This window comes from Pseudoliparis swirei, chromosome 5 (assembly GCF_029220125.1).
Source record: "Pseudoliparis swirei isolate HS2019 ecotype Mariana Trench chromosome 5, NWPU_hadal_v1, whole genome shotgun sequence".
Classification (NCBI taxonomy): Eukaryota; Metazoa; Chordata; class Actinopteri; order Perciformes; family Liparidae; genus Pseudoliparis; species Pseudoliparis swirei.
In genome coordinates, this window is record NC_079392.1 from 21,711,922 (window position 1) to 21,739,658 (window position 27,737).

Here is a 27,737-nt window from a genome sequence, read left to right on the forward strand (position 1 = left end):
ATTGTCAGCAAAGTGACTAAGCTTGAGTGACTTACGCTTCGCACTTTTATGCGGTTCTGTAAAAAAAAAAGAGAATCTCTTTATATTTCAGATGTTTCAAGTAGCAGTTGAGACGAGACAAAGGCTGCGTCGCATGTTGCTGATAGTTGCATTCATTGCATTTTCCCAAGGTAGGTCTGATTAATATTACAGGAATCAGATTGCTATTTTTCTAGCTTCACCGGTTCTACTTTGTCTTCCCGCGTGTGAAACTAACCGTAGACCTGAGCGGCGGGGGAGGAGCACGGGCATGGACCTACAACTACAGCACCACTCCGAATCGAGGATGGCTCGAGGCCCGCAAGTGGTGCCTTCAGCACTTCACAGACTTGGTGCCCATCCGGAACGGGGCGGAGAACGACTTCCTGAACAATATGCTGCCGTTCAACCGAGGATATTACTGGATAGGCATCGGCAAAGAGGGCCGAGACTGGGTCTGGAAAGAAACCCATGAGAAGGTGCCCAAGGAGGCTCAGAATTGGGCGTCGAAGGAGCCAGATAACATAGCAGCTCAGGACTGTGTGGAGATTTACATCAAGAGAGACAAAGACACGGCCAAGTGGAACAATGAGAGCTGTCGAAAGAAGAAGGGAACCATCTGCTACACTGGTAAAACACCCGTATAGTACTAGATGAACACATTTACTGACTCCTGTAGACTTATTATAGCATATGAGATCACCCTGTGTGTGTGTGTGTGTGTGTGTTAGCCTCGTGTACAAAGGACTCCTGCAGTGCAAATGCAGACTGTGGGGAGACCATAGGAGACTTTGCCTGCCGGTGCCATCCTGGTTTCCTGGGGTCACGATGTGAAGAGGGTGAGTACTTTTTTTTTCATAATGTATTTAAGGGATGTACATAATGTACATTAAGACAAAAACATTGTTTTTTCATGCATTTTTGTACATTTTTGGGTTTTGGGCTATTTAGTCTTCTTTCATATTAGTGGAAAGAAAACATCCAAAATACACTTTAAAGAGTTAATTGTACTACATTTTGTCTATTTGCATTTGTAGATGTATCCAAAATTCACCAAATGTAAGCATTAGATGATGCATCACAATAATAAATAAAAACATTGTCGTTATTAAAGAAGTCAACTGGAGAAGTTTTATGGTGATATTAAACAAGGTTTACCCTATTCTCCTGTAGGAGGTTTACAATACATATCTATAAAGTTTCCTCAAAGTGAGTTTTATTACTGGAAATCTCCACTTTAGTAGCAATTATATTCCCATTTATATTTTTATACGTTTTTAAACAGGATTTTGTTGACATATTTATTATTAATCTAACATGTTTTTCCTAAAACTATGGCAACATTTTTGCAAAGCTCCATCCATGTTCAGATTTATATTCTGGAAATGTTTGCAGATTCGCACAAATTTGATAAAATAATGCCTAATTTGCATTATACAAAAAATTTGTAAAACAAAAAATAATTGTCCTAATGTAAGTTATCAAGGGGACGTTCCGTGGTGATATAATATGAATGAACTAATATCGGTTTGCCCTATTCACCTCGGGGTGTCTCCCCTGAAGCCAACCTTGACCTCTTTCTGTCAAATAAAATAATATAACAATCTCTATGTTTCCTTTTTTTGTTCTTCAGCAATAGCATGCACACCCTCGCTGGATCCAGAACGAGGTTCCCATAACTGTTTCCATCCCCATGGGTCCAATCGTTTCAACTCTTCCTGCCGTTTCTACTGTGAACGTGGCTTCCAGTTGGTCGGCGTGCCACAGCGCCGATGCCAAGCCAGCGGCCGGTGGAACCACCCCGCCCCTCTGTGTCGAGGTACGTCAACTGGATCTCGACAACGCCAAAAAAAAGTGTTATTTCACCTGTTTAAAGTCACAAAGAAAACATTCCTCACTGCCCTATCTTAGTCGAACGGTGTCCACTTCTGAACCGCACCGGCATCGGTGCAGGCAGTCTGAACTGCAGCCACCCCATCGCCTCCTACAGCTACAACTCCACCTGTGAGGTCAGGTGTGATGAGGGCTACGAGCACAGTGGGCCCCACCAGATACGCTGTGACCGCATCGGCCAGTGGACGGCCAGTGTCCACCCATGTACAAGTAAAGTCACTGTCATTAAATTTGATATATATATATATATATGCTTTATGATGCAATAGAATATACTTTATTGTCCCCTTAGAGACAGTTTGACCTTTAGACTCGTAGTATTTAGTCAATTTCTTAGGAATTTCTCTACAATTTCTCTTTTCATGTAACTTCCTTTTTTGTTGAACTTGACCCCTGTTAATAAACGGACTGCTTTTTCTAATACTTAGCCTGGCCCCAAAGTGAAGTCACGTCCTGTCCAGACTGCACAGCAGATTAGCTTCAGGTCACACCTGTCATCGCTCTACTTCACACTCATTTGTCTGCCTTCTGAAACAAACATTGCAATTGAATGCGGGAATGGCAGATACAGTTTCCCTTGGCTGTAAATTATGTCAGCATGGTTATTCAAATCCCCCACCCAAATGCTCACAGGCATGTTTATAAAGGTGGAGTCATAATACACAGTTGCTTTCTAACGGACGTGTATCATAGGGACGTTGACTTCAATGCAGTGGACTGAGTGTGATTCATATCTCTATCCCACCCGCCACAGTTAAAAAGTGCTCCCCCGTCTTCTTTCCGGTCACGGGCAACGTGACCTGTGTGAATCTGGACGCTCTGGAGCCTTTCTCCTTTGGCTCGCGGTGTAACTTCACCTGCCAGGAAGGCTACCACCTGACCAGAGAGGACACATTCACCTGTCTGGCCTCGGGACAATGGAGCAACCCGACCCCTACATGCGCAGGTGGGTCACAGGAATCATGCCAGGGCTCCCTGAAAGCAACACAAGCTTCCCGCTCTGATGAGTGATGGTGTTTCTTCTCCTTCTCCTTAGGGAAGCGCTGTGCCAACGGCTGCTTGTTTCAGTAGTGGCGTTTTGCTTTTATTTTATTGTCTTTTTTTGCACTTTTCCTCTCTTTTTCTTTTCTTTCACGTTTGTCTTAGTTACGGTCGGACACTGGACCATAACTACTTTTTTCGATAATTCTACTGTGGCTTTTGTTCACTTTGTCGTGAGTATCGGTGAGCCACAGCAAAACAATGACGGGGACCGTCGTCTACTCGCGTGCTCAGTTGATCGCGCTGTGCAGGCCGAAGCTTCTGCCTGGAGACAGACCTGTGATCCCGCTGGAGCTACGGAGGAGGGCTCGCGGTTGCAGATCGGGTGTCAAGCGGAGGGCTAAAACGAGGAGATACAAACCCTCGGTACCGTCGATCATAACGGGGAACGTGAGGTCTTTGGCGAATAAGACGGATGAGCTCGGCGCGCTGGTAATGACCGAGAGGATCTTCCGTGAGAGCAGTCTCTTGTGCTTCACTGAGACGTGGCTACACGCGGACTATCCGGATCACAGCGCGTCCGTGCCCGGCTTCAGAACTGTTCGGGCTGACAGAGACGCTACACAGAGCGGTAAGATGAGGGGGGGCGGGATCGCTGTTTATGTGAATGAACGGTGGTGCCACCCGGACCATGTGTGCGTGAAGGAGCGCTTCTGTAGCCCGAACATTGAACTGTTGGCCGTGGGGATGCGCCCGTACTATTTGCCGAGAGAGTTCACGTCCGCCATTGTGGTTGTCGTGTACGTGCCGCCATCAGCTGACGCTGAGGAAGCTGTGGACACCATCCACTCCACTGTGTCTGCTCTGCTGAATCATCAGCCTGGAGCATTCATGGCTATCACTGGTGACTTTAACCACACCACATTGGAAAAAGCTCTGCCAACCTTCCATCAATACATAGACTGCCCAACAAGGAACAATAAAACTCTGGACTTGCTGTATGCTAATACTAAGGACGCATACAGCGCCACTGCCCTTCCCCTCGGCAGGTCTGATCATGACCTGGTCCGCCTGACACCCAGGTATGTTCCTCTGGTGAAGAGGCTGCCGGTGACCACCAGGACTGTGAGGAGGTGGTCTCTGGAGGCTAACGACGCTCTACAGGACTGCTTCGAGTCAACGGACTGGGATGTGTTGTGTGGACCGCACGGGAGGACATCAACAGTATGACCGACTGCATCACGGAATACATCAAGTTCTGTGAACACACCACCATCCCATCACGGACTGTGCGCTGCTTCCCCAACAACAAGCCCTGACTCACCAGGGACCTGAAGGCGCTTCTTAACATGAAGAAAGCTGCTTTCAGGTCTGGAGACAGGGATGAGCTGAGGAAAGCCCAGCGCAACCTAAAGGTGAAGCTCAGGGAGGGCAAGGACTCCTACAGGAGGAAGCTGGAGGCCAAACTCCAGCTGAACAACACAAGGGAGGTGTGGTCTGGCATGAAGCAGATAACTGGCTTCAAGGTGGGAGGAGACAGCCAGGGGCTCCTGGAGAGGGCCAACGAGCTGAACTGTTTTTTCAATAGGTTCAGTTCACAGCCCTCCCCGCCTCCTCCACACATCACACCTCCCAAACACCTCCTCCCCTCTGTCCCCCTGCTGAGCTGCACATCCACCGAGCCCTCAATAACAATGGGCTCCTCCACCTCCCCTCTCTCTGTGACGACTGACCAGGTGAGAAGACAGCTGGAGAAACTACACCAGCGCAGAGCTGAAGGTCCTGATGGCATCAGCCCCAGGGTCCTAAAGACCTGCGCCACCCAGCTGTCTGGTGTCCTGCAGCGCCTCTTCAACCTCAGCCTGAGGCTGGGGAAGTCCCGTGCTGTGGAAGACGCCGTGCCTGGTCCCTGTCCCAAAGAAGTCAGCACCATCTGGCCTCAACGACTACCGACCGGTCGCCTCACCTCCCATGTGATGAAGGTGCTGGAGAGGCTGGTCTTGGCCCACCTCCGGCTCAGGTGAAATCATCGTTGGACCCTCTGCAATTTGCTTACCAGCCTCATGTGGGAGTGGACGACGCCATCATCTACCTGCTGCAACGAGCTCAGTCGCACCTGGATGGAACCGTGTCTCTGTGAGAGTCACTTTCTTTGACTTCTCCAGTGCATTTAACACCATCCAGCCACTGCTGCTGAGTGAGAAGCTGCGGTGGCCGGTGTGGACGCGTCCACCATCTCCTGGATCACTGACTACCTCACAGGCAGACCACAGTTTGTCAGAATGGGCCGTGTGCTGTCTGGAACGGTGGTCAGTGATGTTGAGCCCCACAGGAACTGTTCTGTCTCCTTCCTCTTCACCCTGTACACCAGTGACTTCCAGTACAACACGGAGTCATGCCATCTGCAGAAGTACTCTGATGATTCTGCAGTGGTCGGGTGTATTAGGGATGGACGGGAGGAGGAGTACAGGGCAGTGGTGAGTGACTTTGTAAAGTGGGCCGATGAGAACCACCTGCGGCTGAACGTGGCCAAGACCAGAGAGATGGTGGTGGACTTCAGGAGGAAGGCGACAGCTCCTACACCTCTGAGTGTCCTGGGAGTGGACGTGGACATGGTGGAGGAGTACAAGTACCTGGGCGTCTCCATCGACAGCCGACTGAACTGGAAGGCCAACATCAACGCTGTGTACAAGAAGGGATGAGTCGACTTTTTCCTGAGAAAGCTTCGATCCTTCAACGTGTGCAGCAAGATGCTGGAGTTATTCTACCAGTCGGTTGTGGCCAGTGTGCTGCACTTTGCCATTGTCTGCTGGGGAGCAGCATCGAGCCGGTGACACCAGCCGCCTTAACAAACTGGTTAGGAAGGCTGGCTCCATCATCGGCTGCCAGCTGGAGCACCTGGAACAGGTGGTGGAGAGGAGGACGTTGAAGAAACTGGTGTCCATATTGGACAACCCGGACCACCCTCTCCACCACCTCCTACAGGGACAGAGGAGTACTTTCTCCAGACGTCTCCTCACGCTCCGCTGCCACAAGGAGAGATACAGGAGAACATTCCTGCCGACGGCTATGAGGCTCTACAACAGTTCACCTCTTGCCAGATCACCCTAACCCTTCTTATATTTTGTGTTTTGTTTTTTTATTCTTGTGTGTTGCTGCTACTGACTCGACAAATTTCCCCTTGGGGATTAATAAAGTATATATCTATCTATCTATCTATCTATCTTCTCCTCCAGTGGTGCAGTGCAGCCGTTTAAAGGCTCCTCCCCATGCCTCCATGCAATGCCAGGACCCTTTAGGAAACTACAGCTATGGCTCGATGTGCACTTGGCAATGTGAACAGGGATTTGATCTGATTGGCACAAACGTGACGACGTGTTCTTCACAGGGCAACTGGAGTTGTGCACTTCCTGTTTGCCGAGGTATGACCACAGATGACGAAGCCTGTTGTCATTGCTGCTTTAAGTCATCCGTGTGTTCATTTACTTCTTGTGTGTGTGTGTAAAAGTCTCTCCCCTGTCTCTGGATTTCTTCAAGCTAAGACGTGTGACCTAATAGATCCTCCTCATGGCTCCCTAAACTGTTCTGACCCAAACGGTTCCTTCCGTTTTGGCTCCGTGTGCACGACGGCCTGCGACGAGGGCTTTCTACCGAATGGGACAGCCGGCTCGGAGTGCACCTCCCTGGGCAGGTGGAGCGCAGACTTACCACATTGCCTGGGTAAAAAAACATGAAACAAATAAATAGAATGTCAGCCTCATGATCTTTATCTCTGATATCATTTCAAACCAGAAAATGTATCTTGGTTTTTTTGTTTCCCCCTTTCCAGCGAGGAGATGCCCGGCCCTGAGCTCTCCCTCTCACGGCTCTTTAACCTGCTCCGATCCTCACGGAGAGTTCAGTTTTGGTTCACGGTGCACGTCAGCTTGTGAGGAGGGTTTCCTCCTGAATGGGACGGCTGACACCGAGTGCACCTCTCTGGGCGAGTGGAGCGCACACATCCCTCGTTGCTTGGGTAAAAAACAACAACGGAAAGACTTGCATTCACCTCTATCATGATCTGTTTTTCATAAACAACAGAGGAGCTCTTAATTGAATGGTTGAGATGGCTTGACAGCACGTCTTTCCCATGTGAAACTCTACCATCGATTTGGTTCTCCTTCTCCTTGTTCCCTATGCAGCGAAACGATGTCCCGCTGTGAGCTCTTCCTCTCACGGTTCCTTAGCCTGCTCTGATCCTCATGGAGAGTTCAGTTTTGGTTCTCGGTGCACGTCAACATGTATGGAGGGTTTCCTCCTGAATGGGACGGCTGACACCGAGTGCACCTCTCTGGGCGAGTGGACCGCCGACATCCAACATTGCTTGGGTAAAGTGTTTAATTACTTATCGATTACAATCCATAGAAGAGCTTGGAACGTAATGTTTTTGATGTTTTGACTGTAATGCTGTATCAAGTCTTTCCTTCTCTCTCTGTTCCCCTGCAGCTAAGAGATGCCCGGCCCTGAGCTCTCCCTCTCACGGCTCTTTAACCTGCTCCGATCCTCACGGAGAGTTCAGTTTCGATTCACGGTGCACGTCAGCTTGTGAGGAGGGTTTCCTCCTGAATGGGACGGCTGACACAGAGTGCACCTCTCTGGGCGCGTGGAGCGCACACATCCCTCATTGCTTAGGTAAAAAACCAACAACAACGGAAAGACTTGCATTCACCTCTATAATGATCTATTTTTCATAAACAACAGAGGAGCTCTTAATTGAATGGTTGAGAAGGCTTGACAGTAAGTAAGTAAGTAATTTATTTTCCATAAGTACATACATAACGTGTACATACTGGCAGACATTAACAACAGGAAAAAAAAAATTACGAATGGAGGACCGTCCAAAGACCAAGGTCTGTAGGCTCCTCTGAGATGAGGAGTTGGACGGCCCCTCCCCTAACCCTTTCACCCCCCCCCCCCTACCAACTACTACTACAGGCACACAGACAGTACACACACATATGGATGAAAACATAAAATGTCGTACAAGCAACAACAACATAAAACCAGAATAGGAAAAAGAAAAGAAAACCAAAAGAAAAAGAAACAGTCATAGTAAAAATATTAATAAAAAACAAATGTGAACTACTGATAACTTAGAAAAAATAAATAAAAATAATATCACGAACATCAAATTATGTATATACATTTTATTTGAAATATTTTTCCTCTATTGTACTGTGCCGCCAGGCTGTATATCAATATTAAAAACTTTCAAAAAGAAGTGAGATAGCGTTTAAGGCGAGAACCAAATGCCTTGGTGGTGGATGCCGATTTGACCTCGTCCGGAATTTGTCTCCAGAGCTTTGGACCTCGACAGATGAAGCTTTTAAATACAATGTCGACTGTATGTTTATTTATATGAATGCCACCACGCAGCCGCGTGTTGTGGTCGTAGACATTTGTGTTCCTTGTGAACATACATAACAGATTATGTGGAAGATTATTATTCATAAATCTGAACATAAAAATTCCTGTTTGACACAAATGTAGATCTGTAAATCTCAGAATGCCCAATCTCTTAAAAAGCGGCTCAGTGTGTTCATTATTCTTCACGTTGCAGATGATCCGCACAGCCCTTTTTTGTAAAATCTTGATACATTTGACCTGAGTTTTAGCTGCGGATCCCCAGAGCATATTACAATACAAGAGGTGCAGATGGACAAGGCTGTGGTACAACAAACGCAGATTTTCTGTTGAGAGTATATTTTTTGCGGAACGCAGGGCAAATGTGCCGCTTCGTATACGCTTTCGACAACTGTCAATCTGTTGATGCCAGCGCAGATTGTCGTCAATATAGACACCAAGGAACTTGGTGCACTGGACTTTTGAGACATTTGCCCCGTCAATCTCAAGCCTAAAATCTTGATCTGGGCGATTATTTGATTTATTTATAAGCATATAATTAGTTTTCTGTGCATTTAGAGATAACTTGTTCGCTTTGAACCAATCCGATACAATTTTTAGCTCTTCATTTGCAGTTTGATATGAGTTATGGTGGTCCTTCGATGAAATATAGATAGTTGTATCGTCAGCAAAGAGGATGCTTTTAACACGTTTTAAGACTTTTGGAAGGTCATTTATGTACAATATAAACAGCAGGGGTCCCAATACAGAACCCTGTGGTACTCCACAAGTTATATCATATGATTTTGGTTTGAACCCCTTGTATTTCACATATTGTTTTCGACCACGAAGATAACTTTTAAACCACTCGAGTGCCGTACCTCTAACACCATAATGGCTCAGTTTTTTAAAAAGTATTGAGTGATCGATCGTGTCAAAAGCTTTAGAAAGGTCTAGGAATAATGCCAGAGTGTTCTCTCCATGTTCAAGTGCAGTGTATGTGTCAAACAGAAACTCAGTGACCGCGTTCTCAGCCGAAAGCCGTATTGGCTTCCGTATAACAAGTTATGCTTTGCAACAAAGCTGTACAGTCGTTTATGAACGACCTTTTCCAAAATTTTGGAAAAGCTTGGCAACAGAGATATTGGACGATAGTTAGTAAAGTAAAGCACGTCTTTCCCATGTGAAACTCTACCATCGATTTGGTTCTCCTTCTCCTTCTCCTTGTTCCCTATGCAGCTAAACGATGTCCCGCTCTGAGCTCTTACTCTCACGGCTCTTTAACCTGCTCCGATCCTCACGGAGAGTTCAGTTTTGGTTCACGGTGCACGTCAGCTTGTGAGGTGGGTTTCCTCCTGAATGGGACGGCTGACACCGAGTGCACCTCTCTGGGCGAGTGGACCGCCGACATCCAACATTGCTTGGGTAAAGTGTTTAATTACTTATCGATTACAATCCATAGAAGAGCTTGGAACGTAATGTTTTTGATGTTTTGACTAATGCTGTATCAAGTCTTTCCTTCTCTCTCTGTTCCCCTGCAGCTAAGAGATGCCCGGCCCTGAGCTCTCCCTCTCACGGCTCTTTAATCTGCTCCGATCCTCACGGAGAGTTCAGTTTTGGTTCACGGTGCACGTCAGCTTGTGAGGAGGGTTTCCTCCTGAATGGGACGGCTGACAACGAGTGCACCTCTCTGGGCGCGTGGAGCGCACACATCCCTCGTTGCTTAGGTAAAAAACAACAACAACAGAAAGACTTGCATTCACCTCTATCATGATCTGTTTTTCATAAACAACAGAGGAGCTCTAATTGAATGGTTGAGATGGCTTGACAGCACGTCTTTCCCATGTGAAATTCTACCATCGATTTGGTTCTCCTTCTCCTTGTTCCCTATGCAGTTAAACGATGTCCCGCTGTGAGCTCTTACTCTCACGGTTCCTTAGTCTGCTCTGATCCTCATGGAGAGTTCAGTTTCGGTTCACGGTGCACGTCAACATGTATGGACGGATTTGTCCTGAATGGGACGGCTGACACCGAGTGCACCTCTCTGGGCGAGTGGAGAGCCGACATCCAACATTGCTTGGGTAAAGTGTTTAATTACTTATCGATTACAATCCATAGAAGAGCTTGGAACGTAATGTTTTTGATGTTTTGACTGTAATGCTGTATCAAGTCTTTCCTTCTCTCTCTGTTCCCCTGCAGCTAAGAGATGCCCGGCCCTGAGCTCTCCCTCTCACAGCTCTTTAGTCTGCTCTGATCCTCACGGAGAGTTCAGTTTTGGTTCACGGTGCACGTCAGCTTGTGAGGAGGGTTTCCTCCTGAATGGGACGGCTGACACCGAGTGCACCTCCCTGAGCGCGTGGAGCGCACACATCCCTCATTGCTTGGGTAAAAAGCGCATCTGTTTTTCACCAACAAAAGAGGAGCTCCTTATCTAATGGTTTAGATGGCTTGCCTGTATGGGAAGTTATTAAATATATGTGGTTCTTCTTCTTCCCCATGCAGCTAAACGATGTCCCGCTGTGAGCTCTCCCCCTCACGGCTCTTTAGTCTGCTCTGATCCCCATGAAGAGTTCAGTTTTGGTTCTCGGTGCACATCAACCTGTGAGGAAGGCTTTGCCTTGAACGGCACAGCTGACACAGAGTGCACCTCCGTGGGCATGTGGAGCAGAGGAATACCCCACTGTCTGGGTAATAAATCATTATATTATATCGGAGATGCACTTGGCATATATTCCTTCCTGCTGTGTGCACATTACTGTCCACTTGTGATTTGGAATGTGGGTTTACATCTGTCCATACATTCATTCATATCACAACACACCAGCTGTGTCATTAACTTGGTCCTGAATGTATAATTAGGTGTTGAAGGGAATACCCAGAAGATGAGGATTGTTCGGCCTGAAGCTGATGGTCGTATATTGTTGTTATCCACAGCACAGCCATGCCCTCTACTGGCCAAGGCTCCACAACATGGGAGCATGAATTGCAGTCATCCATACGCCTCTTTCAGCTTTGACTCCCACTGTGACTTTGAATGCAACGAGGGCTTCTGGCGGAGAGGAACACCAACTCTGACGTGCAACAACTCAGGTTACTGGAGTCAAGATCGACCCACATGCCAACGTGAGTGCTCACAGTACCTTCAACTTCCCTATTGTCATGCCGGTGTTCTAACGGCTGATCCCATGTCAGTCATTACCATTTCTGTCCTTTCCACATGGCAGCTGTGCAGTGTGAAGCCATTCGGGCCTCGTCTGTATCCCTGTCTATGAACTGCTCCCATCCTCTGGGGAACTTCCGCTTCAGCTCCCAGTGTCTCTTCTCCTGTGAAGAGGGATTCTCCCTGAATGGAACGGAGGTGCTGCTTTGCTCCTCCTCCGGGTTTTGGAACGACAGCCGGCCGAACTGCACAGGTACATCGATGTTCGTCTGCATGATCACATGAACACATGGCAATGCTGACATGCTGTAATAAAGCAAAAACTACAACTGAAGCTGAGGGGAATGCCATTAGTTTAGCATGTATTTGATTATAAATGAAAGCATTGGATATTTGACTGTATGACTTTTGACATGAATGCGTGGCGCTAGAGCAGGAGGTCAGGGGGTCACTGAAGTCTTCAGGTAGATGATGAAATATTTCACTGGATGAGGGAAAACTTTGACCTGCCGGTGGCGCTAGAGAGAAAGTCACTGAGATCATTAGAATCCATCCTCTGGTAACCATGAATGTCTGTGCGAGCGTTTTAAGGTAATCAATCTAATTCTTGTTACGGTATTACAGTCGGGCTCAAAGTGACGAGATTGTGATGAATAATCTGTGGATCATGGATCATGCAACATGAAGATATAACAACATAAAGTTGTTAAAAACCTTGTATTGACTGTGATCTTGATGTGTTCTGTATTGACCGTGATCTTGATGTGTTTTTGCGGAAGACATGCCCGTGATGACTGGATTTCTATCGTCTGTGTCTGTCGCAGCCTTCTATGCCGTGCCGCTCGTCCTCATCGGACTGGCTTTGATTATAATGCGATTTAAGAAAAGAGGTGAGATCCACCGCGGCGCTGCTGTGCGGTTTCACACATACGTCATGATGTAGCACTCACAGCGTATTATCCCTGACCCCTGCTTCTGATCTTTGCAGGAAAAACAAACATGTCTGAAGCACCTGCATGGGGAGACAGAGAGAATCCAGCATTTGATTTTGAGATTTAATTTTTTTTCTCCAGCAAATACTTCAATACTGCCACTTATTGCTTGCTGTTACTATATTAATCCTGGTAGTTATTGTATGATACTGGTACCAACAGATTACAGTGTGGATTAGAACTTCATTTTAACTGTAATTTCAATTCAACATTTTTGCACACATTTTCATTTTTAAAAGGCATAATGCAAAGTTTGCTTGAATATTGCTTGTTTTCAATAAACAAATTGAAACGTCCTGAATCAGACCTATTTTATTTTTATTTTATCAGCCGTACATCAGCCATGTGATCAGGGTTGGCATTCCGCGTCCAGTGTAATTTGGGACCGGGTTGCGGTGACCCTGTGTTGCTGGGGCCCACCTTTGACCTCCTCAATGAGAACCAATACTTTGGGGTCAATTATTGAAGTGGCAGAAAACCTCTGAGATGCCACAAAATGTCAGTTTAGCATATTTAGTGACCTGAAAGCTCCCGTCACCGAGTGGTAATGAGGTGATATATCATCAGTCTCAGAGCAATGTGTCACACTGGGCACTGATCCCACATTCAGCCACATTAATTACAGTATTCTGAATTTAATTGCCTCGCATGGTGATAAAAAAACATGGTTCACATTAGGGCTGATATACATTTTATACTTACCAATACATATCTATTGTCTGTTTAAGTATGTACTTTCTATTGCATGGCTGTATCTAATATATGGAATCTTCCCTGTGTATCTGTGCCAATAGTAGACCCCCAGACTTGTGCTGGCAGTGGCCAATGGAGCATCTTCAGCAAAGCGTGTGCATCCGTCTCGGCGCTGCATCAGCGTGAAGCCAATTATAGCGGTTAAAAGACAGAGGGTTTGTGGCCCGTGGTTGGCATGAAGGGTGCAATAAATAACCACACTGTCGACAGGAAACTGTTTGGCTACCATCAGAATAATAATGAGGTTATTGCTACCCGCTGTGACCGTATGATCACGGTTTGATTCTTTTTTTCCTCATCCCACCCACTGCTGCTGGCAACCATACATGTGTCGTGCCAACTGTGCTCAGACTCGCGCACAAGAAGGAGGAAGAAAGAAAAAAAAGCCCTGCAGGTGACCACCTTGGCTTCCTTCCCTGATATTTAAGTGTGGCATCTCTCCCTTCGTCTCCCTCGAAAGATAGACAAGGAACCACATTATGATACTTTAGTCCCGACAACAAAGAGTGTTGTTCCACCTTGCACGTGCGCACATAGACACGCACACACGCACAGGCCAGACACTTAGAGCCGATACAGACACAGATACAAAGGCGGACTCGAAGAAACACACACTTGGTATACTCTGCTGCACACTTCTTTGGCTCCGGTTGGCAGGAGCATACCACGGTGACAGACAGTTAGATTGTTCCTGACCATTGACTTGCGCTCTCTGCTCTGCGAGGTCTGATTTCATAGTGGGAAATATGAGATGGGTCCAGGAGAGGGTTCATGCCTGGGGCAAGGAGGCACTCCATACAGTGGGGCTTCATATCTCCGTGTCACCCGGGGCATTTTCCCCCTGAAACAGCTTTCAGCCCCTCCGTTGTCTGGAGCCCCCCCACCCCCCCCCCCCACCTTGGGTTTTCTCAACCTTCCATCCCCAGGATTGGTGCATTCCAGCTGGGTACAGTGCCTGGGTGGTCCCCCCCCCCCCCCACCGTCCCCCATCTTCGATGACTTGAGGCAGGAAAAAATGCGGCGAGGGCCTTTGACCGAGAGGAGCACAATGTGAGCGTTGATGGTGGCGGCGTGGATGTGATGCTTACCCGCCACTGACCCATACAGCTGTCACAGCCCAGCGTTTCGCAATCTGATGATCCACCCGACAGCCCAGGGAAGATGTCTCGCTGACCCGTCACCTAGATTGGACCGATAAGCACCGAGGATGGACTGACCCAGCTCTAACCCTCAGCATGAATACCCCCATCCTCATAATAAATCCGCCGGAGATCCGTGCTCACTGGGCCACACATGTTAATCCCTAAAATATTCAACGTTTCACAACCATTATTTATTGATCCTCGTTGATTCATTCAAGATGAACAGCATACACACACACACATACATTGTGAGAATAAATACAAATACACACCCAAAGAGTTATTTACATTTGTAGACGCAGTACTAATATCATAATCTAACATTCAGACATAGTGAGAGAGGTCCGACAGTACCGTGCATGCACAGGAGCCTGTGTCGTACGGTGGGATTGTAAAGCGTAAGAGGCAGTAGTGTCGTCATGTGTACGTGCACGTGGTACAGTATATTGCACGGTATCACCGTGAACCCACGTCCAGCTTCGGCGTGGATTCCGCAAACCACTTCTTCAACGACCTTGTTCACGGCATCGACAGATGTGAGTGGAGAGCGACGCAGAGTGAGGGAGAGTCGCCGAGTCCGCCCTTCAACCTCAGGAGGTGAAGTAAGAGTCCTGCATGGAGTAGAGGCGGTCGATGGGGGTGAGCAGAGAGGAGTCACCCAGGGACAGGCAGTCGCTGTCAGCCACATGACACAGAGGGTCTCTGTCCATGTCGCCATACAGACCCTTAAAACCTGAGAAAGACACAAAGTAGTTCATCACTTTTTTTTAAGCGGCACTTCAATTGTTTTACACATGAAGTTCTGTGTATTGGGCAGTATAAGTACTATTCAGCCTGTCAAAACAGTTGTTAAATCTTCCGTTTCAACCTCTGCTTTATCGATTTTGACCATCTTCGACCCAACTTTAGTGCTATGCCTTAACCCTTGTGTTGGCTTAGGGTCATTTTGACCCGAATCAATATTACACCCTCCCCCCTTTTAGGATTAATTTGACCCCATTCAATGTTTAATGTCGGTGTTCTTTCGTCAACAAACAAACATAAAGTGCCTCACACTTAAACTTGGAAAACAATATTAATTCTAATAATTTTCTGGAGGTTTTAATTGCTGGCGTCAAATTGAACCCAAAGGGTAAAATATGTTAGTAAATATAAAGGTAACAGGAGGGTGAAACATTGAATCGGGTCAAAATGACCCGAAAGCGGGGGGAGGGTGTAATATTGATTCAGGTCAAAATGACCCTAAGGCAACACAAGGGTTAAGTAAAAAAAATGACATTCTGGAGGGGCTGGGTTGTAAGGGACTTTAAAGGCTCAGCGTGCAGGATTTGAAGGCATATAGTCTCCTTCTCCACTCACTCCTCCCTTTCCGAGACTGCGGTAATGTGAGCAGCCAAGTGCAAAGCGGTGTTACCGCGGCGCAGAGGCCATCCTTACCGAGATAAAACTACTTCAGGAGCAACAGAAGTCAGACGGCGGCCGGCAGCACCGCGGTTTTACATTCTGCGGATCACGTTACTGCAGCTTTTTACAAGGGTCGGAGAAGTACAGTGGCCTTCAAGAACTGTGAAAACACAAAAGGCCTTCTCCACAGCCAGCATTTGGTTTGTCTATTCTGGGCTACCGTAGAAATATAGCAGAGGAACAAGGCGGATAAAGAGGATCCGCTCCATTTTTAAGATATCGAGGGGCTCTTTTTAAGCTAATGAAAACACAACGATTCTTAGTTTTAGGTGATTTCACACTATTAAAAACAAAGTTATGAATATTTTTTTGCCATTTCTGTCAGAAGAAATGAAAGACACTGGCTTTTTACAATTATTTATTCGTACAAGGGATGAATAAAATAACTATAATGAACTCCATTGATGCACCGTGTGTCCTGCCGGCTTGTTTTGACTATATGTGCATTTGTCTTGTTCAGTGTTGATGTGTGTTATGTGCCTCAGTGTTATATATATATATATATGTATGTGTGTTTATACTGTATACACTTTGCTTTTGATTGTATGTGAATCGGTTTTGTACATACGTTAATCGCTGTTTATCGATAAATCTTAGTTTCATTGTGTTATTTTAAATGTTAGCGTTTTAGGCTGCCTTCAAAAAGCTGTCCGGGGACAACAGATGAAAATTGCTCTTTTTGGCTCACTTACAGTTTTACTGTTCATTTGTGTACATTGTCCCTGCAAAGTAAACAGATAAATAAATAAATACAAAATCCCTTCAAGAATATATAATGTTAATATTTTTTGTGCTGGAGATGTTTACATGCAGGTCAGTGTTGGATGTTTCTGGTTGCATTATATGGTTATTTTACACGATTTCATCCACAATATGTGACATTATGTTGGACAGCTTCTCCACATATTTAATCGCATGGAAACAGTCACCAAGAGACAGTATTGTTTTTTTAATTATCAAACCTTTTGATGGGACAGAAGCCAAAAAGGAAATGAGAGTTTTCCTACAGCACAAGGACACAGAGCAGGAAACTGAGGTCCACATTTAACCCTTGTGTTGCCTTAGGGTCATTTTGACCCGAATCAATATTACACCCTCCCCCCGCCTTTGGGTCATTTTGACCCGATTCAATGTTTCACCCTCCTGTTACCTTTATATTTACTAACATATTTTACCCTTTGGGTTCAATTTGACGCCAGCAATTAAAACCTCCAGAAAATTATTAGAATTAATATTGTTTTCCAAGTTTAAGTGTGAGGCACTTTATGTTTGTTTGTTGACTACCGAAAGAACACCGACATTAAACATTGAATGGGGTCAAATTAATCCTAAGGCGGGGGGAGGGTGTAATATTGATTCGGGTCAAAATGACCCTAAGGCAACACAAGGGTTAAGAAAAGAAACCAACTATTGTGCATTTTAAATGAACAAAATCGCACTGACAACATCATGCCAAATGATCATGAAATAAATATTCTTTTATTTTTGTTGTTCATTCTACCAATCCCACTTATCACGAAGCCTTTGTCGAACATTTAAATATATGCTGTCATTCTCCATCACAGTTGGATAGCCCAGAGGTTTTTTACCGTAGGGGTGCATGTGATCCCCCGGCATCTGAGGAGGGGTCAGGCCCTGTCTGAAGGGGTCCATGTCATAGTCCTGCGGCTCCAGCGTGGTGAGGCCCATCTGCTGATGCTGCTGAACGTGGGTAAAGGAGGACCCCAGGTGCTCCAGCTCAGATGTCAAACCGCCACAGGAGGGCGCTGTGGGACACAGGAGACACAGGAGTTGTGTTTATCCGTTACAGTCACGCTTTTGTTGCTTGAGCATTCAGCATCGTTACAGCTCCACAATATCTGACTTGGGTGATTTAAAAAGACTCTCTCATAAATCTGGTATTCATCTTTATCTGACTTCTTATTGTTTGTTGTTGTTGTAAAAGACACTTGAAAAAACTCACTGGTAGATAATAAAAGTATTTTTTTGCCCTCTGTATATTTTTTGTGTGGAAAGGATATATATATATATATATATATATATATATCCTTTCAAAAAAAATTATATACACACATTGTATATATATATATAGTAGGGCTGTGAAACAAATTTTAATCAAATTAATCACAGGTTTCTGTGGATTAATCATGATTAATCACATATTACCGATATTCTCGGTATATTTTTGTGAGAACATAAAGATTTATGACAAAAGACGGATATATACATTTATACACAGGGGTGCACATAACTTGCTCACCACTAACTAATTAATCCTGTAATTTAATCATAACGCGTTAACGCGTTATTTTTCACAGCACTAATATATACATATATGTCTTTAGTATACCATGGGATTTAACCTCTTATTAAAACATAATCCATATACCTGTGTGGTGTGATGGATGCTCTCGCTGCTCCTGGGTTTGATGCTGCTCCTGCTGCTGCTGCTGTCTCCTGGCCAACTTCTTCATCTACAAAAGAGCCGCAGCAGGCATAAGTCTCACATACAGGCCCAGGGTACAACATTTGTATCACTCCACAGTCCCTCTGCCACCCAGGTGTACCACTGTGTTCGCTCAATTGCATACAGTGTGGTAAAGGACATCTTTCAGTGGAGGAGGGAAATCACACATGAGCCCACTTTTTGAGGAAATATGGGGATTAATCTGCCGTGATCTCACAGTGAGATGTCATCAGTTTCCTGTATGAAGAGATAACCAGGCTGATTTCCACTCTGGCATACATACACGGTGCAGAAAGAGTCATTTTTATTAGTAGCGCATATGACTGTGTGTGTGTGTGTGTGTGTGTGTGTGTGTGTGTGTGTGTGTGTGTGTGCACGTTGTATTACTTTGGCCCTTTGGTTCTGGAACCAGACCTGCACAACCCGGACGCTCAGACCAGTCTCTGCTGCCAAGGTCTCCCTTACCTTGGATTAAGATTCAGGGGGAGGAAAGGGGGAGAAAGTTAGAATGGGAGGGTCACACTTGGAAAATAGAAATAGAGAAGAGGTCACTTGAAGGTTGAACAAAAACCTCTATCACTTCACCAATCCAACTCAAACAAGGAGGAAAGGCTAAAGCATTTTAAAAATACTTATTTCTGAATATCTGCTCCTTTGGGTTTTTGAAGTCTGCTTTATAACTTAGCTATGGCTAAATATATATAGAGCTATCTCTACAGTATAGCTGTATACTTTAGGGCTAACTTCTGTCTTTTTTTTCCTGCATTGAAAAGTTCATTATTTGTTCTTATCTGAACAGCATGAGAGCAACACATGATTTCATGGTTTTCTGTCCACATTACATAAAAATGTAAATTAACACTATATCACTATTCAAAACGATGAACACATTAGTATTTGGTTAAACTAGAAAGAATTATGATGCTGTTGCTTGATCATTTATACCATAGCCTGTCAAATCCTCATTTAAATGCATTAAAATTCTCTTTTGTTTGAAGGACTTACAGTAAGAATGTTGAGAGAAATGACACATTTGAGACACCCGATATGCATAAACATATGGAAGCCTTTGTTGTATCTGGAACAGAAGCTGTGGAGCAGGGCAGACACTACAGCACCCCCAGACTACTGAACAGAGAATAAACACTCTACCTTTCGGCAGGGCTTGGACGAGACCTCAAAGGAGGCTTTAAAGGTCCGTCTTTGTTGAGTTGTCAGAATGGTGCGTGGCCTTTTGGGTCGTTTGCTGTCCAGGTCTTCTGATCTAACTCGTCTGTGTGTAACCCTTCCAGATTCCTCCTCCTCCTCTTCTTCTTCTTCCTCCTCCTCACTTCTACCTAGGGGGCAGACATTATTGAAAAGCACATGTTTATTCACAACCAAGCGTTCACATATGGAAGACAGGCGAGAATAAAACAAAGAGAGAACCTCTGCTATCAATTTTGAAACATTTAAAGCGTTATTTGCATTCTGCTATTTTCGGATTACGAACTTTCGTCAAATCGCTTTTCCTCAACTTGCTTGATCTCTGCTTCAGTTTGTGGTTGCCTGCATTTCCCAGAATGCCTTTTAGCAACCTGGAGTAATCCTGGACCCCTTGAATGTTTTAATGAATAGATGGAAAAGTGGTAGCCAGTGTTTTACTCAAAAACGTATCTATAAAAGCATAATTTTATCGATATTGGACACCTAATCATATCGTCTTATTTATTGCTAAGTTGTTCTGACCGGGTGTTCTTTTCTCATCTTACTATTAGGTTATTTACCCAAAACATAATAAGATCCTTTTGAACTAGACAATCACCCAGCTCCAGCCCCCCCTCCCCCTGCTCCCCCTCCCTCGCGACCCTGCGAGGGATAAGCGGTTAAAGATAATGGATGAATGGATGACCGAGACAATACGTTCAAGTTGTCTTATTGTCAGTTCTACAAAATGAACACACACGACTAACAATCAGTTACAAGTCACACAAGAGTAGATCATATATGGGTCAAAACAAACCCCCAGTCTTATCGTTTCGAACCCATGGTATTGCTGTACTGTGTCATTGGTGTATGCGCACACACACACACACACACACACGTACACACACCCGACCTGTACCTGTGTCGGAGGAGGTCGGGCTGGCCACACACTGGTGATAGTCCTCTCTGGCACACAGTAGCCGTCCCTCCCTGAGGACACAGCGGTCTCCGGTCTGCAGGCGGCAGGAACAAACGCTGCAGGTGAAGCAGCGCAGGTGGAACACAGCGGCGCCCGCTCGCAGCACCAGCTCCGCGGGAGAGACGGCCTCCGAGCAGCCCCCACAACACACTGCAAACAGACTGGGGAGAGGGGCGGGTGGGCGGGGGGGGTGGATGTAGCGAGGGGAAGATATAGAGAGAGACTGTGAGAGCTCAGTAAATAACAGAGAGTGATGCTTTTGTTACGCCCGCCGAGAGCTGGAGTATAAGCTGAGACACTCGAGGACCCCTCACACCTCCGTAAGAAGGGACTCCATGAGAAGAGAGAACATGCTCGGTTGACTCGGGGAATGTCGCTGAGTCGAGCTGTCACTCAAAACAACTGCCAACCTGACTTCTCCCTCCCCTCTCCTCCCCCTCCTCCCGCCCCGACCACTCAGACACATACCCTCAGTGTGGCGGGTGTGCATCTTAGCGCCTGGCAACCAGGACTGGTAGGCTTAGGCCTCAGAGACTGTTGCCGTGGCTCCGGCTGCCTTGTCCGAGGCTGTGCTCCCGGGGAGGCAGGAGAAAAGCTCTCGGCAGGCCATGGCTCCAGGCAGAGGGGGGGGAATCAGATCTCCCGGTGGGAGAGGCTGGGCCGCCGGTCCCATGAATTATCCGCGGAATTATCCCTAAGTCTGCTTTACCAGAGCGGGACAAAGGCCGAGCCGGCCCCCGAGCAGCAGGACCATTGTCCGCTGGCTGGCACCGCGGCATTTTGGGTCTGTCACGCAGGATGATGCGTCATCATTCTGGAGCTGCCGTTTGTCTGCAGAGCCGACTGGGTCACCAGACCAGTCAGCTCAAGAAGCATGAGAAAGTGACAGATTTCTTTTTTCTTCTTCTCTCTTTCCACGTTTTTTTTTGTTTCCACATGAAAATACTTTAAGCGGGCCCAAAAGGAGAGCCTAACATTTCACTGATTCAAGCTGAGATTTTTTTGCTTTTCTTTTGGTACTTTGGAGGGAGAAGAAATATGGGCATTAGGGGGAAATACAATTTATTTTGAAAAAAATACATATATTTTCCTCTTCATATTTACTTTATTTTGGCTTCCTATGAAGAACCACAACTATCATATCTGTTTCATTAGAAACCAATTGTGATTCACATTTCATTGTAATAAATATATAATATATCTGTATTTAATTGTTTCTTTGTGTGTTTTATTTCAGACAGATGTGGTTATGGTTTTTAATGAAATGATGCTGTGTCACATGCCCTTTCCAAGCAATTCTACGAGGAAGGAAAAATACATTACACACCACAAAAAAAACAAAAATATAAGGATTTCCTTTTGTGTTGTGGCACTTTTATGCCTCGAGCAGTTCTGACATAAGCAGAAGTATTCGCAATAGGTGATTTCAGTGAATCCAAGATGTCACATTAGCCTTCCAGTGAAACAAATATTGCTTTGGACTTCCTTTTCAATACAATGTTGACAAACAAACAAAACCTCCGACGAAACATTAACCAAACGGCCGCGTTGAGACATCCCTGTCAAAAGGCCGGGAGCTGCAACATCCCGAAGACAAACATTGCTGGGACCTCTCACTGTTGCTATGGAGTCGCTCGGGAAACGCTAAAGCCCATTCCCAGCAGCTCAGGAGGGTCAGCCGGGCTGGTTGACCCATCCGAGTCGTCTGCCCACCACGGCCTCAATGGTATGCGCTTTAATATGGCAAACATACCGTCTGCGGCGTGTGCATTCCTGTGGCAACACGAGGTGCCTCGACGAAACATGTGTGGAAGTGTGGCGGAAGAAATACCCGACGGGTTTCTGTGACACAGCAAAGTGCTCGATTTAATCGTCCCGTCGTGACGCATTCAAGTTCTGAGCTCATTTCCCGTTTCCTGCTTTTCCGATACGCGCCTCGTGCGGTTGGTATCGTACCCAACGTCGTTAATGCAAAGGTAAGAGGACCTCCGATGCTTGTGGAGCAGCTCAAGGTGTTTAATATTTAAAAGTTTCCGTTGACATGATTGGCCCTGACCGGAGAGCGGGAACACTCAGCCACGCTGGATTTTAGACATGGCGACTAGTGACAAGATCATCACGGAGGAATAAGTCAGCAGAATCCTGCACCGCTCTCAAGGTAGATGCAGTGTATAACACACACACACACACACACACACACCTACACACACACACACACACACACACACACACACACACACACACACACACAGACACACATTTACTCCCCAGCAAAGCCCTCCTCTCCCATTGTTCTGGCCCTGACTTCAGGGCTGACCTTTGGCAGACAGACTGCTGGTCTAGTGGACATGCAGAGGAACAGATCCGGTTTCTGGATCAGGTTAACCTGGATCCTTTTTCCGCTGAACACACACACACACACACACACACACACACACACACACACAGATCGACAGAAGAGTGTGTTTCAGATACAGATCTGCGGGTCAAGTGCACCGCCTGCCGTACCTCTGATCTGACGACCGATCCGTTGTCCCGTCCACTGACCCGTTTAGCCAAACTAAATACTGACAGGCTGAGCAACCGAAGCGTCGCCCCGTCGGACATGAGTCTGCAGAGCGCTTCTTGAAATGACAGAGCAGTCTGACATATGAATGGTGCATCCTGACTGCTCCGTAGTGAATTACATGGACGTTACGAGCGTGTTAGGAGTATCGATATCTCGGTCACTTTTCCAATGGATTGTTTTGTCTTCAACATAAATTATTGTCATCATGTATAGCTATAACACTGCCGAAGATTCATACCAAATGTATTAAGTATTAATTCACCAGAGATGTCCAAAAGAAAAAGTACTCAAATCATCATCTAAATCAACTGAACATTAGTCCAGTTTAGAGAAGAAAATAACACAAATACTAATGATGCAATTTTCTTGAATTATTTTATCCACACTGGATATTAGGAATAACATTTCAAATGTTGCTTTAAAATACTTGGATTCTTTTTAGGGGGTTATTGTGTTTTTTTCCAATTTGATGTCTGTCATCATAATATTGTACACCACTGTATGTAAGTTTTCACTTTTAATAACCGATGGTAGGGATTATTATTTGACTTTTGTTATGTTTGTTGGTCTGCATTTGTTGATTTTATGTTAATTATAGCTGAACAAATCTGAATACCGGGAAGGATTTTGTTTAAGTTTGTTTAGATGTGAACTCTGATCAATAATTTTGACATAAAATACTCAACCATTCTGAGTAATTGGTGGTGTGTATAGCCTCTTGGAGTCAGTATAACACAATCACATGGCGACATGATGATTGAAGAGGAAAAACAAAATATAAAACGTTGTTTAAATTGTAGCGTTAGTGTCTTCTCTCTTCCATGAGCAGACCAAAGCCGGAGGTCTGGCTGGCATCGACTTTGCACACATCAAAAAGGGAAAACGAGGCCGAGGATACAGCGTGTGTGTTGGAGACAAATGTGATCACAGTGTGGAATAACCATCACTTATGAGCTGGTTTCACACTCGTCCCGCATATCAAAAGAAGGCAGGGAGCAGAACGCCGCCTGCAGAAACACTGGCACACTTTTTAAAAACCCCACATCAGAAGGTGTCTTCACCCCAGACAGGACGAGCAGGAGGCGGAGACGCCAGGCCTCAGAGGCCGAGCTCTGGCACCAGGCCTCCATGCTAATTGTTCGGGTCAGATATCTCACGGTCGGCTGGGCGTCGTCCCATCGCTCGACACGGGGGCTGCCGTGAGCTTTCCAGATGCCGCGGCACATAACGCCAGGGCTCATGGAGCGCACTGTCCCCCAAAATAAGTTCACGCCATCCTCAGCGTCTCTCTTGTCGGGCTGCACCAGACCGTCTGACATATGGCTCTACTCTGCTAATTACCTCTCAGTCCTGCTCGTTTTCTCCGTGCTTTGATTCACTGATCACGATAAGCACTTTGAATTGTGTGCTTTTACAAGAATCCACTTCATCCATGAGACATTAAAATGTTGAAATGAGTGCTTGGTCGTTATCCTAGAAAAAATGGTTTTAAATGTTCTGCTGGCAGATATCCCTCAGCATCACTGCAGAGTGATTCAGTTGAGTGGGAACATGGTGGTGGGCGGTGTTTTGGACCCGTAAGTGTACCACTTCTTGCTTGCTTGGCAGAACGACCATCACTAAATTGTTCAGAAATAGTGTGAGCCGCTGCCTGTAGGGTGTGCGGCTCCTCGCTGAACGAGGGGATGAGGCAGTGGGCTGGTCGGAGGAAGCCGGGCGATGGGTGATGGTTGTGGGAGAGTTTTGTGTGTGTGTGGGGGGGGGGGGGGGGGGGCGGGGTCCGGCTCATCGACGAGACCATATGCTGTCCCCAGCTTGCAGTTGCCACGCCAATGGGCCTCGAAATTTTAACACATTTTGACAATGTGTCAGTTGAGCTCTACCCCTGGTTGTGTGTGTGTGTGTGTGTTTGTGTGTGTCTGTGTGTGTGTTGTGACTGAAGGTGTTACTGTGTTATTTTGTGTGTGCACGAGTGTGTGTGTGTGTGTGTGGATGCATTGTACACTATGCAATAGTGCTCTCACATTCCAGCTCCCTCGCCACCCCTTCCTCCTGCAGTCACCTTGTTCTCTTAGTGCCAAGTTCCCTGCTTGGACCAAGTCAGCCTGCACCAGAAGCACGTATACACAACTACACGTGCACACGTGCACACACACTCATAACACAATACCTTTGTCATAAACTATAAAACATACTCATATGTGAAACATGCAACACTATTGGAATAGGATGTGTTTTAGTTAGTTTAAAGATAACTTAGTTATTTCACAACTCTCTCTCTCTCTCTTTATCCCTTTCTCTCTCATTCGTACATACACACACACATGCACACACACACACACACACACACGCATACACACACACACGTTCTTAGTCAAGGTCAGATCTGGACAAGGGTTCCCTTGTGAAAATAGGCTTAATAACGCAGTAATATGTGGGCCCCAGGCCAAAAACTAAAAGAAAGTAAATAAAATGGAATAAAACAAAACAAAAACAGCCTATAACAAAGTAATATCTTAGTAGAACATATGTTTTTAGTGATATGGACTTATTGATATTTGCATATGTTCCAAAGCGGAAACAGGACCATGAACTGAATTCATAATAAAAAATGTAAACATGAACAAAATATATATTATTTTAGCACATGACATACATTTGAAATAAAAAAACTGTAATGAATATATACATAAAGTGTCTTCATGAAGTAAATGTATCACAATATAAAATCAGATATCTGCTCAACCTAAACAAATCTCTTTCCCTTGGATGAAGGCGAAGATGAGCTTCTCTTAAAAAGTCAAATAGACATGCTTTCAGGAAAAAAAACATAACAGGTATGAAGAGTATAGACCATCACTCACTCGTAGTAGTCCCGCTTGCAGTAAAGTTTGCGGTCCCGCAGAAAGCAGGAGCTCGTGAGCGCGTCCCCGCAAGCCGCGCACCGCACACACTCCTCGTGCCAGAGGCCGCCAGTGACTCTGAGCAGGAATCTGTCTGTGATGTTCCGGTGGCATCCCGCACACACTGCGCTCTGATCCATATCTGCAATGATGGCCAGATCCTTTCATGATGGACATTTTTACAGCTGAAGAGTCGCTAAAGAGGCCGAGCAGCGTTTGACGCGCAGGTCGTGGAACTGCGACTTTACGTCGGGGAAAAGTTGGTTAAAAAGGAGCTCTAGAGCTTGTTTATTAAAAAGTGTGTTTTTATATATTCAGACGTCAATTGTTTTTTAATTGTTCTTGACTGTAGCTTATTTCGGTTAAATATTACGTTATTTAGTCTAATTGAAAAACACATATCAAGTTAAATTCATACTAAAGATTAAAAAAAATATATATAACTTTTAGTTACTAAAGCTTTAATAATACAATCATGCCATCGAGTTTTACCCCCCTATAAGCACAACACCGGTTCGACCCATCAATTGTGTAAATGCAGTTGTGTAAGTTCAAGAAGGCCATACCTGCAAAGTGCGAGTTTCTCCAGACGGAAGGAACGTATTTCGGTTCTCTTCAGATCTCAGAGCCACTTGGTGCTCGGTGCAGAGCGCGAGCTTCAAAGTTTCTCCTCAGAGCTTCCGACGACCTCTCTGAGTCCACCGGTATTGACTATTTAGGCTTTCTATCAATTATCCTATTAGGAGTGAACGGGAAGGACGGAGAGAGAGAGAGAGAGTAGGTGGGGGGGAAGGGGGAGACGTCCTGCAGGTGCCGGTTACCTCTTCCCCCCCCCCCATCTCTCTCTCTCTCTCTCTCTCTCTCTCTCTCTCTCTCTCTCTCTCTCTCTCACTCTCTCTCCCCACATTGGACCGTACAAAGTTACCAGAGGCGAACATGAAATGTTTTTTTCTTTCATCATAACGCAATAATGCATACCGTGCTCAGGAAGTAAAGTGTTGGTTGAAAGGTCATACTTAAAGGGTCACATTGCATTTCAAGATTGTTTATTGTTGTATGATGATGAGATATAGATTATCTATATCTCATCATATATATATATATATCTAGGTGTATATCTATTTATCTATATATATATAATAGATATATAGATAAATAGATATACACCTCGATATATAAATATATACATATATATATATATATGTATATATAGCTTTATGTATGTACAGGACTGTCTCAGAAAATTAGAATATTGTGATAAAGTTCTTTATTTTCTGTAATGCAATTAAAAAAACAAAAATGTCATGCATTCTGGATTCATTACAAATCAACTGAAATATTGCAAGCCTTTTATTCTTTTAATATTGCTGATTATGGCTTACAGCTTAAGAAAACTCTAAAATCCTATCTCATAAAATTTGAATATTTCCTCAGACCAAGTAAAAAAAAAGATTTATAACAGCAAAACAAAATCAAACATTTGAAAATGTGTTTCCAGGTGTTTCGAGTTAATTAGACGATTCAAGTGATTTGTTTAATACCCTACTAGTATACTTTTTCATGATATTCTAATATTTAGAGATAGGATATTTGAGTTTTCTTAAGCTGTAAGCCATAATCAGCAATATTAAAAGAATAAAAGGCTTGCAATATTTCAGTTGATTTGTAATGAATCCAGAATGCATGACATTTTTGTTTTTTTAATTGCATTACAGAAAATAAAGAACTTTATCACAATATTCTAATTTTCTGAGACAGTCCTGTATATGTATCATTAGATATTAAATATATATAGATATATTTATCTATCTATATATATACACAGTATATATATATATGTATATATATA

At 45.1% G+C, this 27,737-nt stretch overlaps 2 protein-coding genes across 2 annotated transcripts; one reads left to right on the plus strand and one right to left on the minus strand.

Moving 5' to 3' along the window:
• The first annotated feature begins 91 nt into the window (after positions 1-91).
• On the plus strand, positions 92-12,722 carry LOC130193739 (P-selectin-like). The gene is made up of 20 exons (XM_056414426.1): positions 92-170; positions 262-648; positions 750-857; positions 1,652-1,837; positions 1,930-2,121; positions 2,666-2,857; positions 6,129-6,314; positions 6,430-6,612; positions 6,722-6,907; positions 7,074-7,259; positions 7,378-7,563; positions 9,514-9,699; positions 9,816-10,001; positions 10,170-10,355; positions 10,474-10,659; positions 10,777-10,962; positions 11,209-11,397; positions 11,499-11,687; positions 12,214-12,324; positions 12,423-12,722. The coding sequence occupies exons 1-20, from the start codon at positions 92-94 to the stop codon at positions 12,491-12,493; spliced, it is 3,561 nt and encodes a 1,186-aa protein (XP_056270401.1). The 3' UTR covers positions 12,494-12,722.
• Positions 12,723-14,490: 1,768 nt separating this feature from the next.
• On the minus strand, positions 14,491-26,902 carry lmx1a (LIM homeobox transcription factor 1, alpha). The gene is made up of 8 exons (XM_056413939.1): positions 26,867-26,902; positions 25,850-26,049; positions 20,357-20,577; positions 19,405-19,589; positions 18,640-18,717; positions 18,175-18,259; positions 17,375-17,551; positions 14,491-15,054 (listed from the first exon to the last, which is right to left on the minus strand). Exons 1-8 carry the CDS (start codon positions 26,900-26,902, stop codon positions 14,912-14,914), a joined length of 1,125 nt encoding a protein of 374 aa, XP_056269914.1. The 3' UTR covers positions 14,491-14,911.
• Between the last annotated feature and the right edge of the window lie 835 nt (positions 26,903-27,737).

What these genes read in the sequence shown, in the direction of transcription:
- LOC130193739 (XM_056414426.1), top strand. Translation starts at nt 92, where the DNA reads ATGTTTCAAGTAGCAGTTGAGACGAGACAAAGGCTGCGTCGCATGTTG. An exon ending in CGACATCCAACATTGCTTGG is followed by an intron (nt 10,356 to 10,473) that starts GTAAAGTGTTTA and finishes GTTCCCCTGCAG; the next exon opens with CTAAGAGATGCCCGGCCCTG. An exon ending in AATGCGATTTAAGAAAAGAG is followed by an intron (nt 12,325 to 12,422) that starts GTGAGATCCACC and finishes TGATCTTTGCAG; the next exon opens with GAAAAACAAACATGTCTGAA.
- lmx1a (XM_056413939.1), bottom strand. Translation starts at nt 26,902, where the DNA reads ATGACCTTTCAACCAACACTTTACTTCCTGAGCACG. An exon ending in CGTCCAAGCCCTGCCGAAAG is followed by an intron (nt 18,718 to 19,404) that starts GTAGAGTGTTTA and finishes TCTTAATCCAAG; the next exon opens with GTAAGGGAGACCTTGGCAGC. An exon ending in GCATCCATCACACCACACAG is followed by an intron (nt 17,552 to 18,174) that starts GTATATGGATTA and finishes TGTGTCCCACAG; the next exon opens with CGCCCTCCTGTGGCGGTTTG.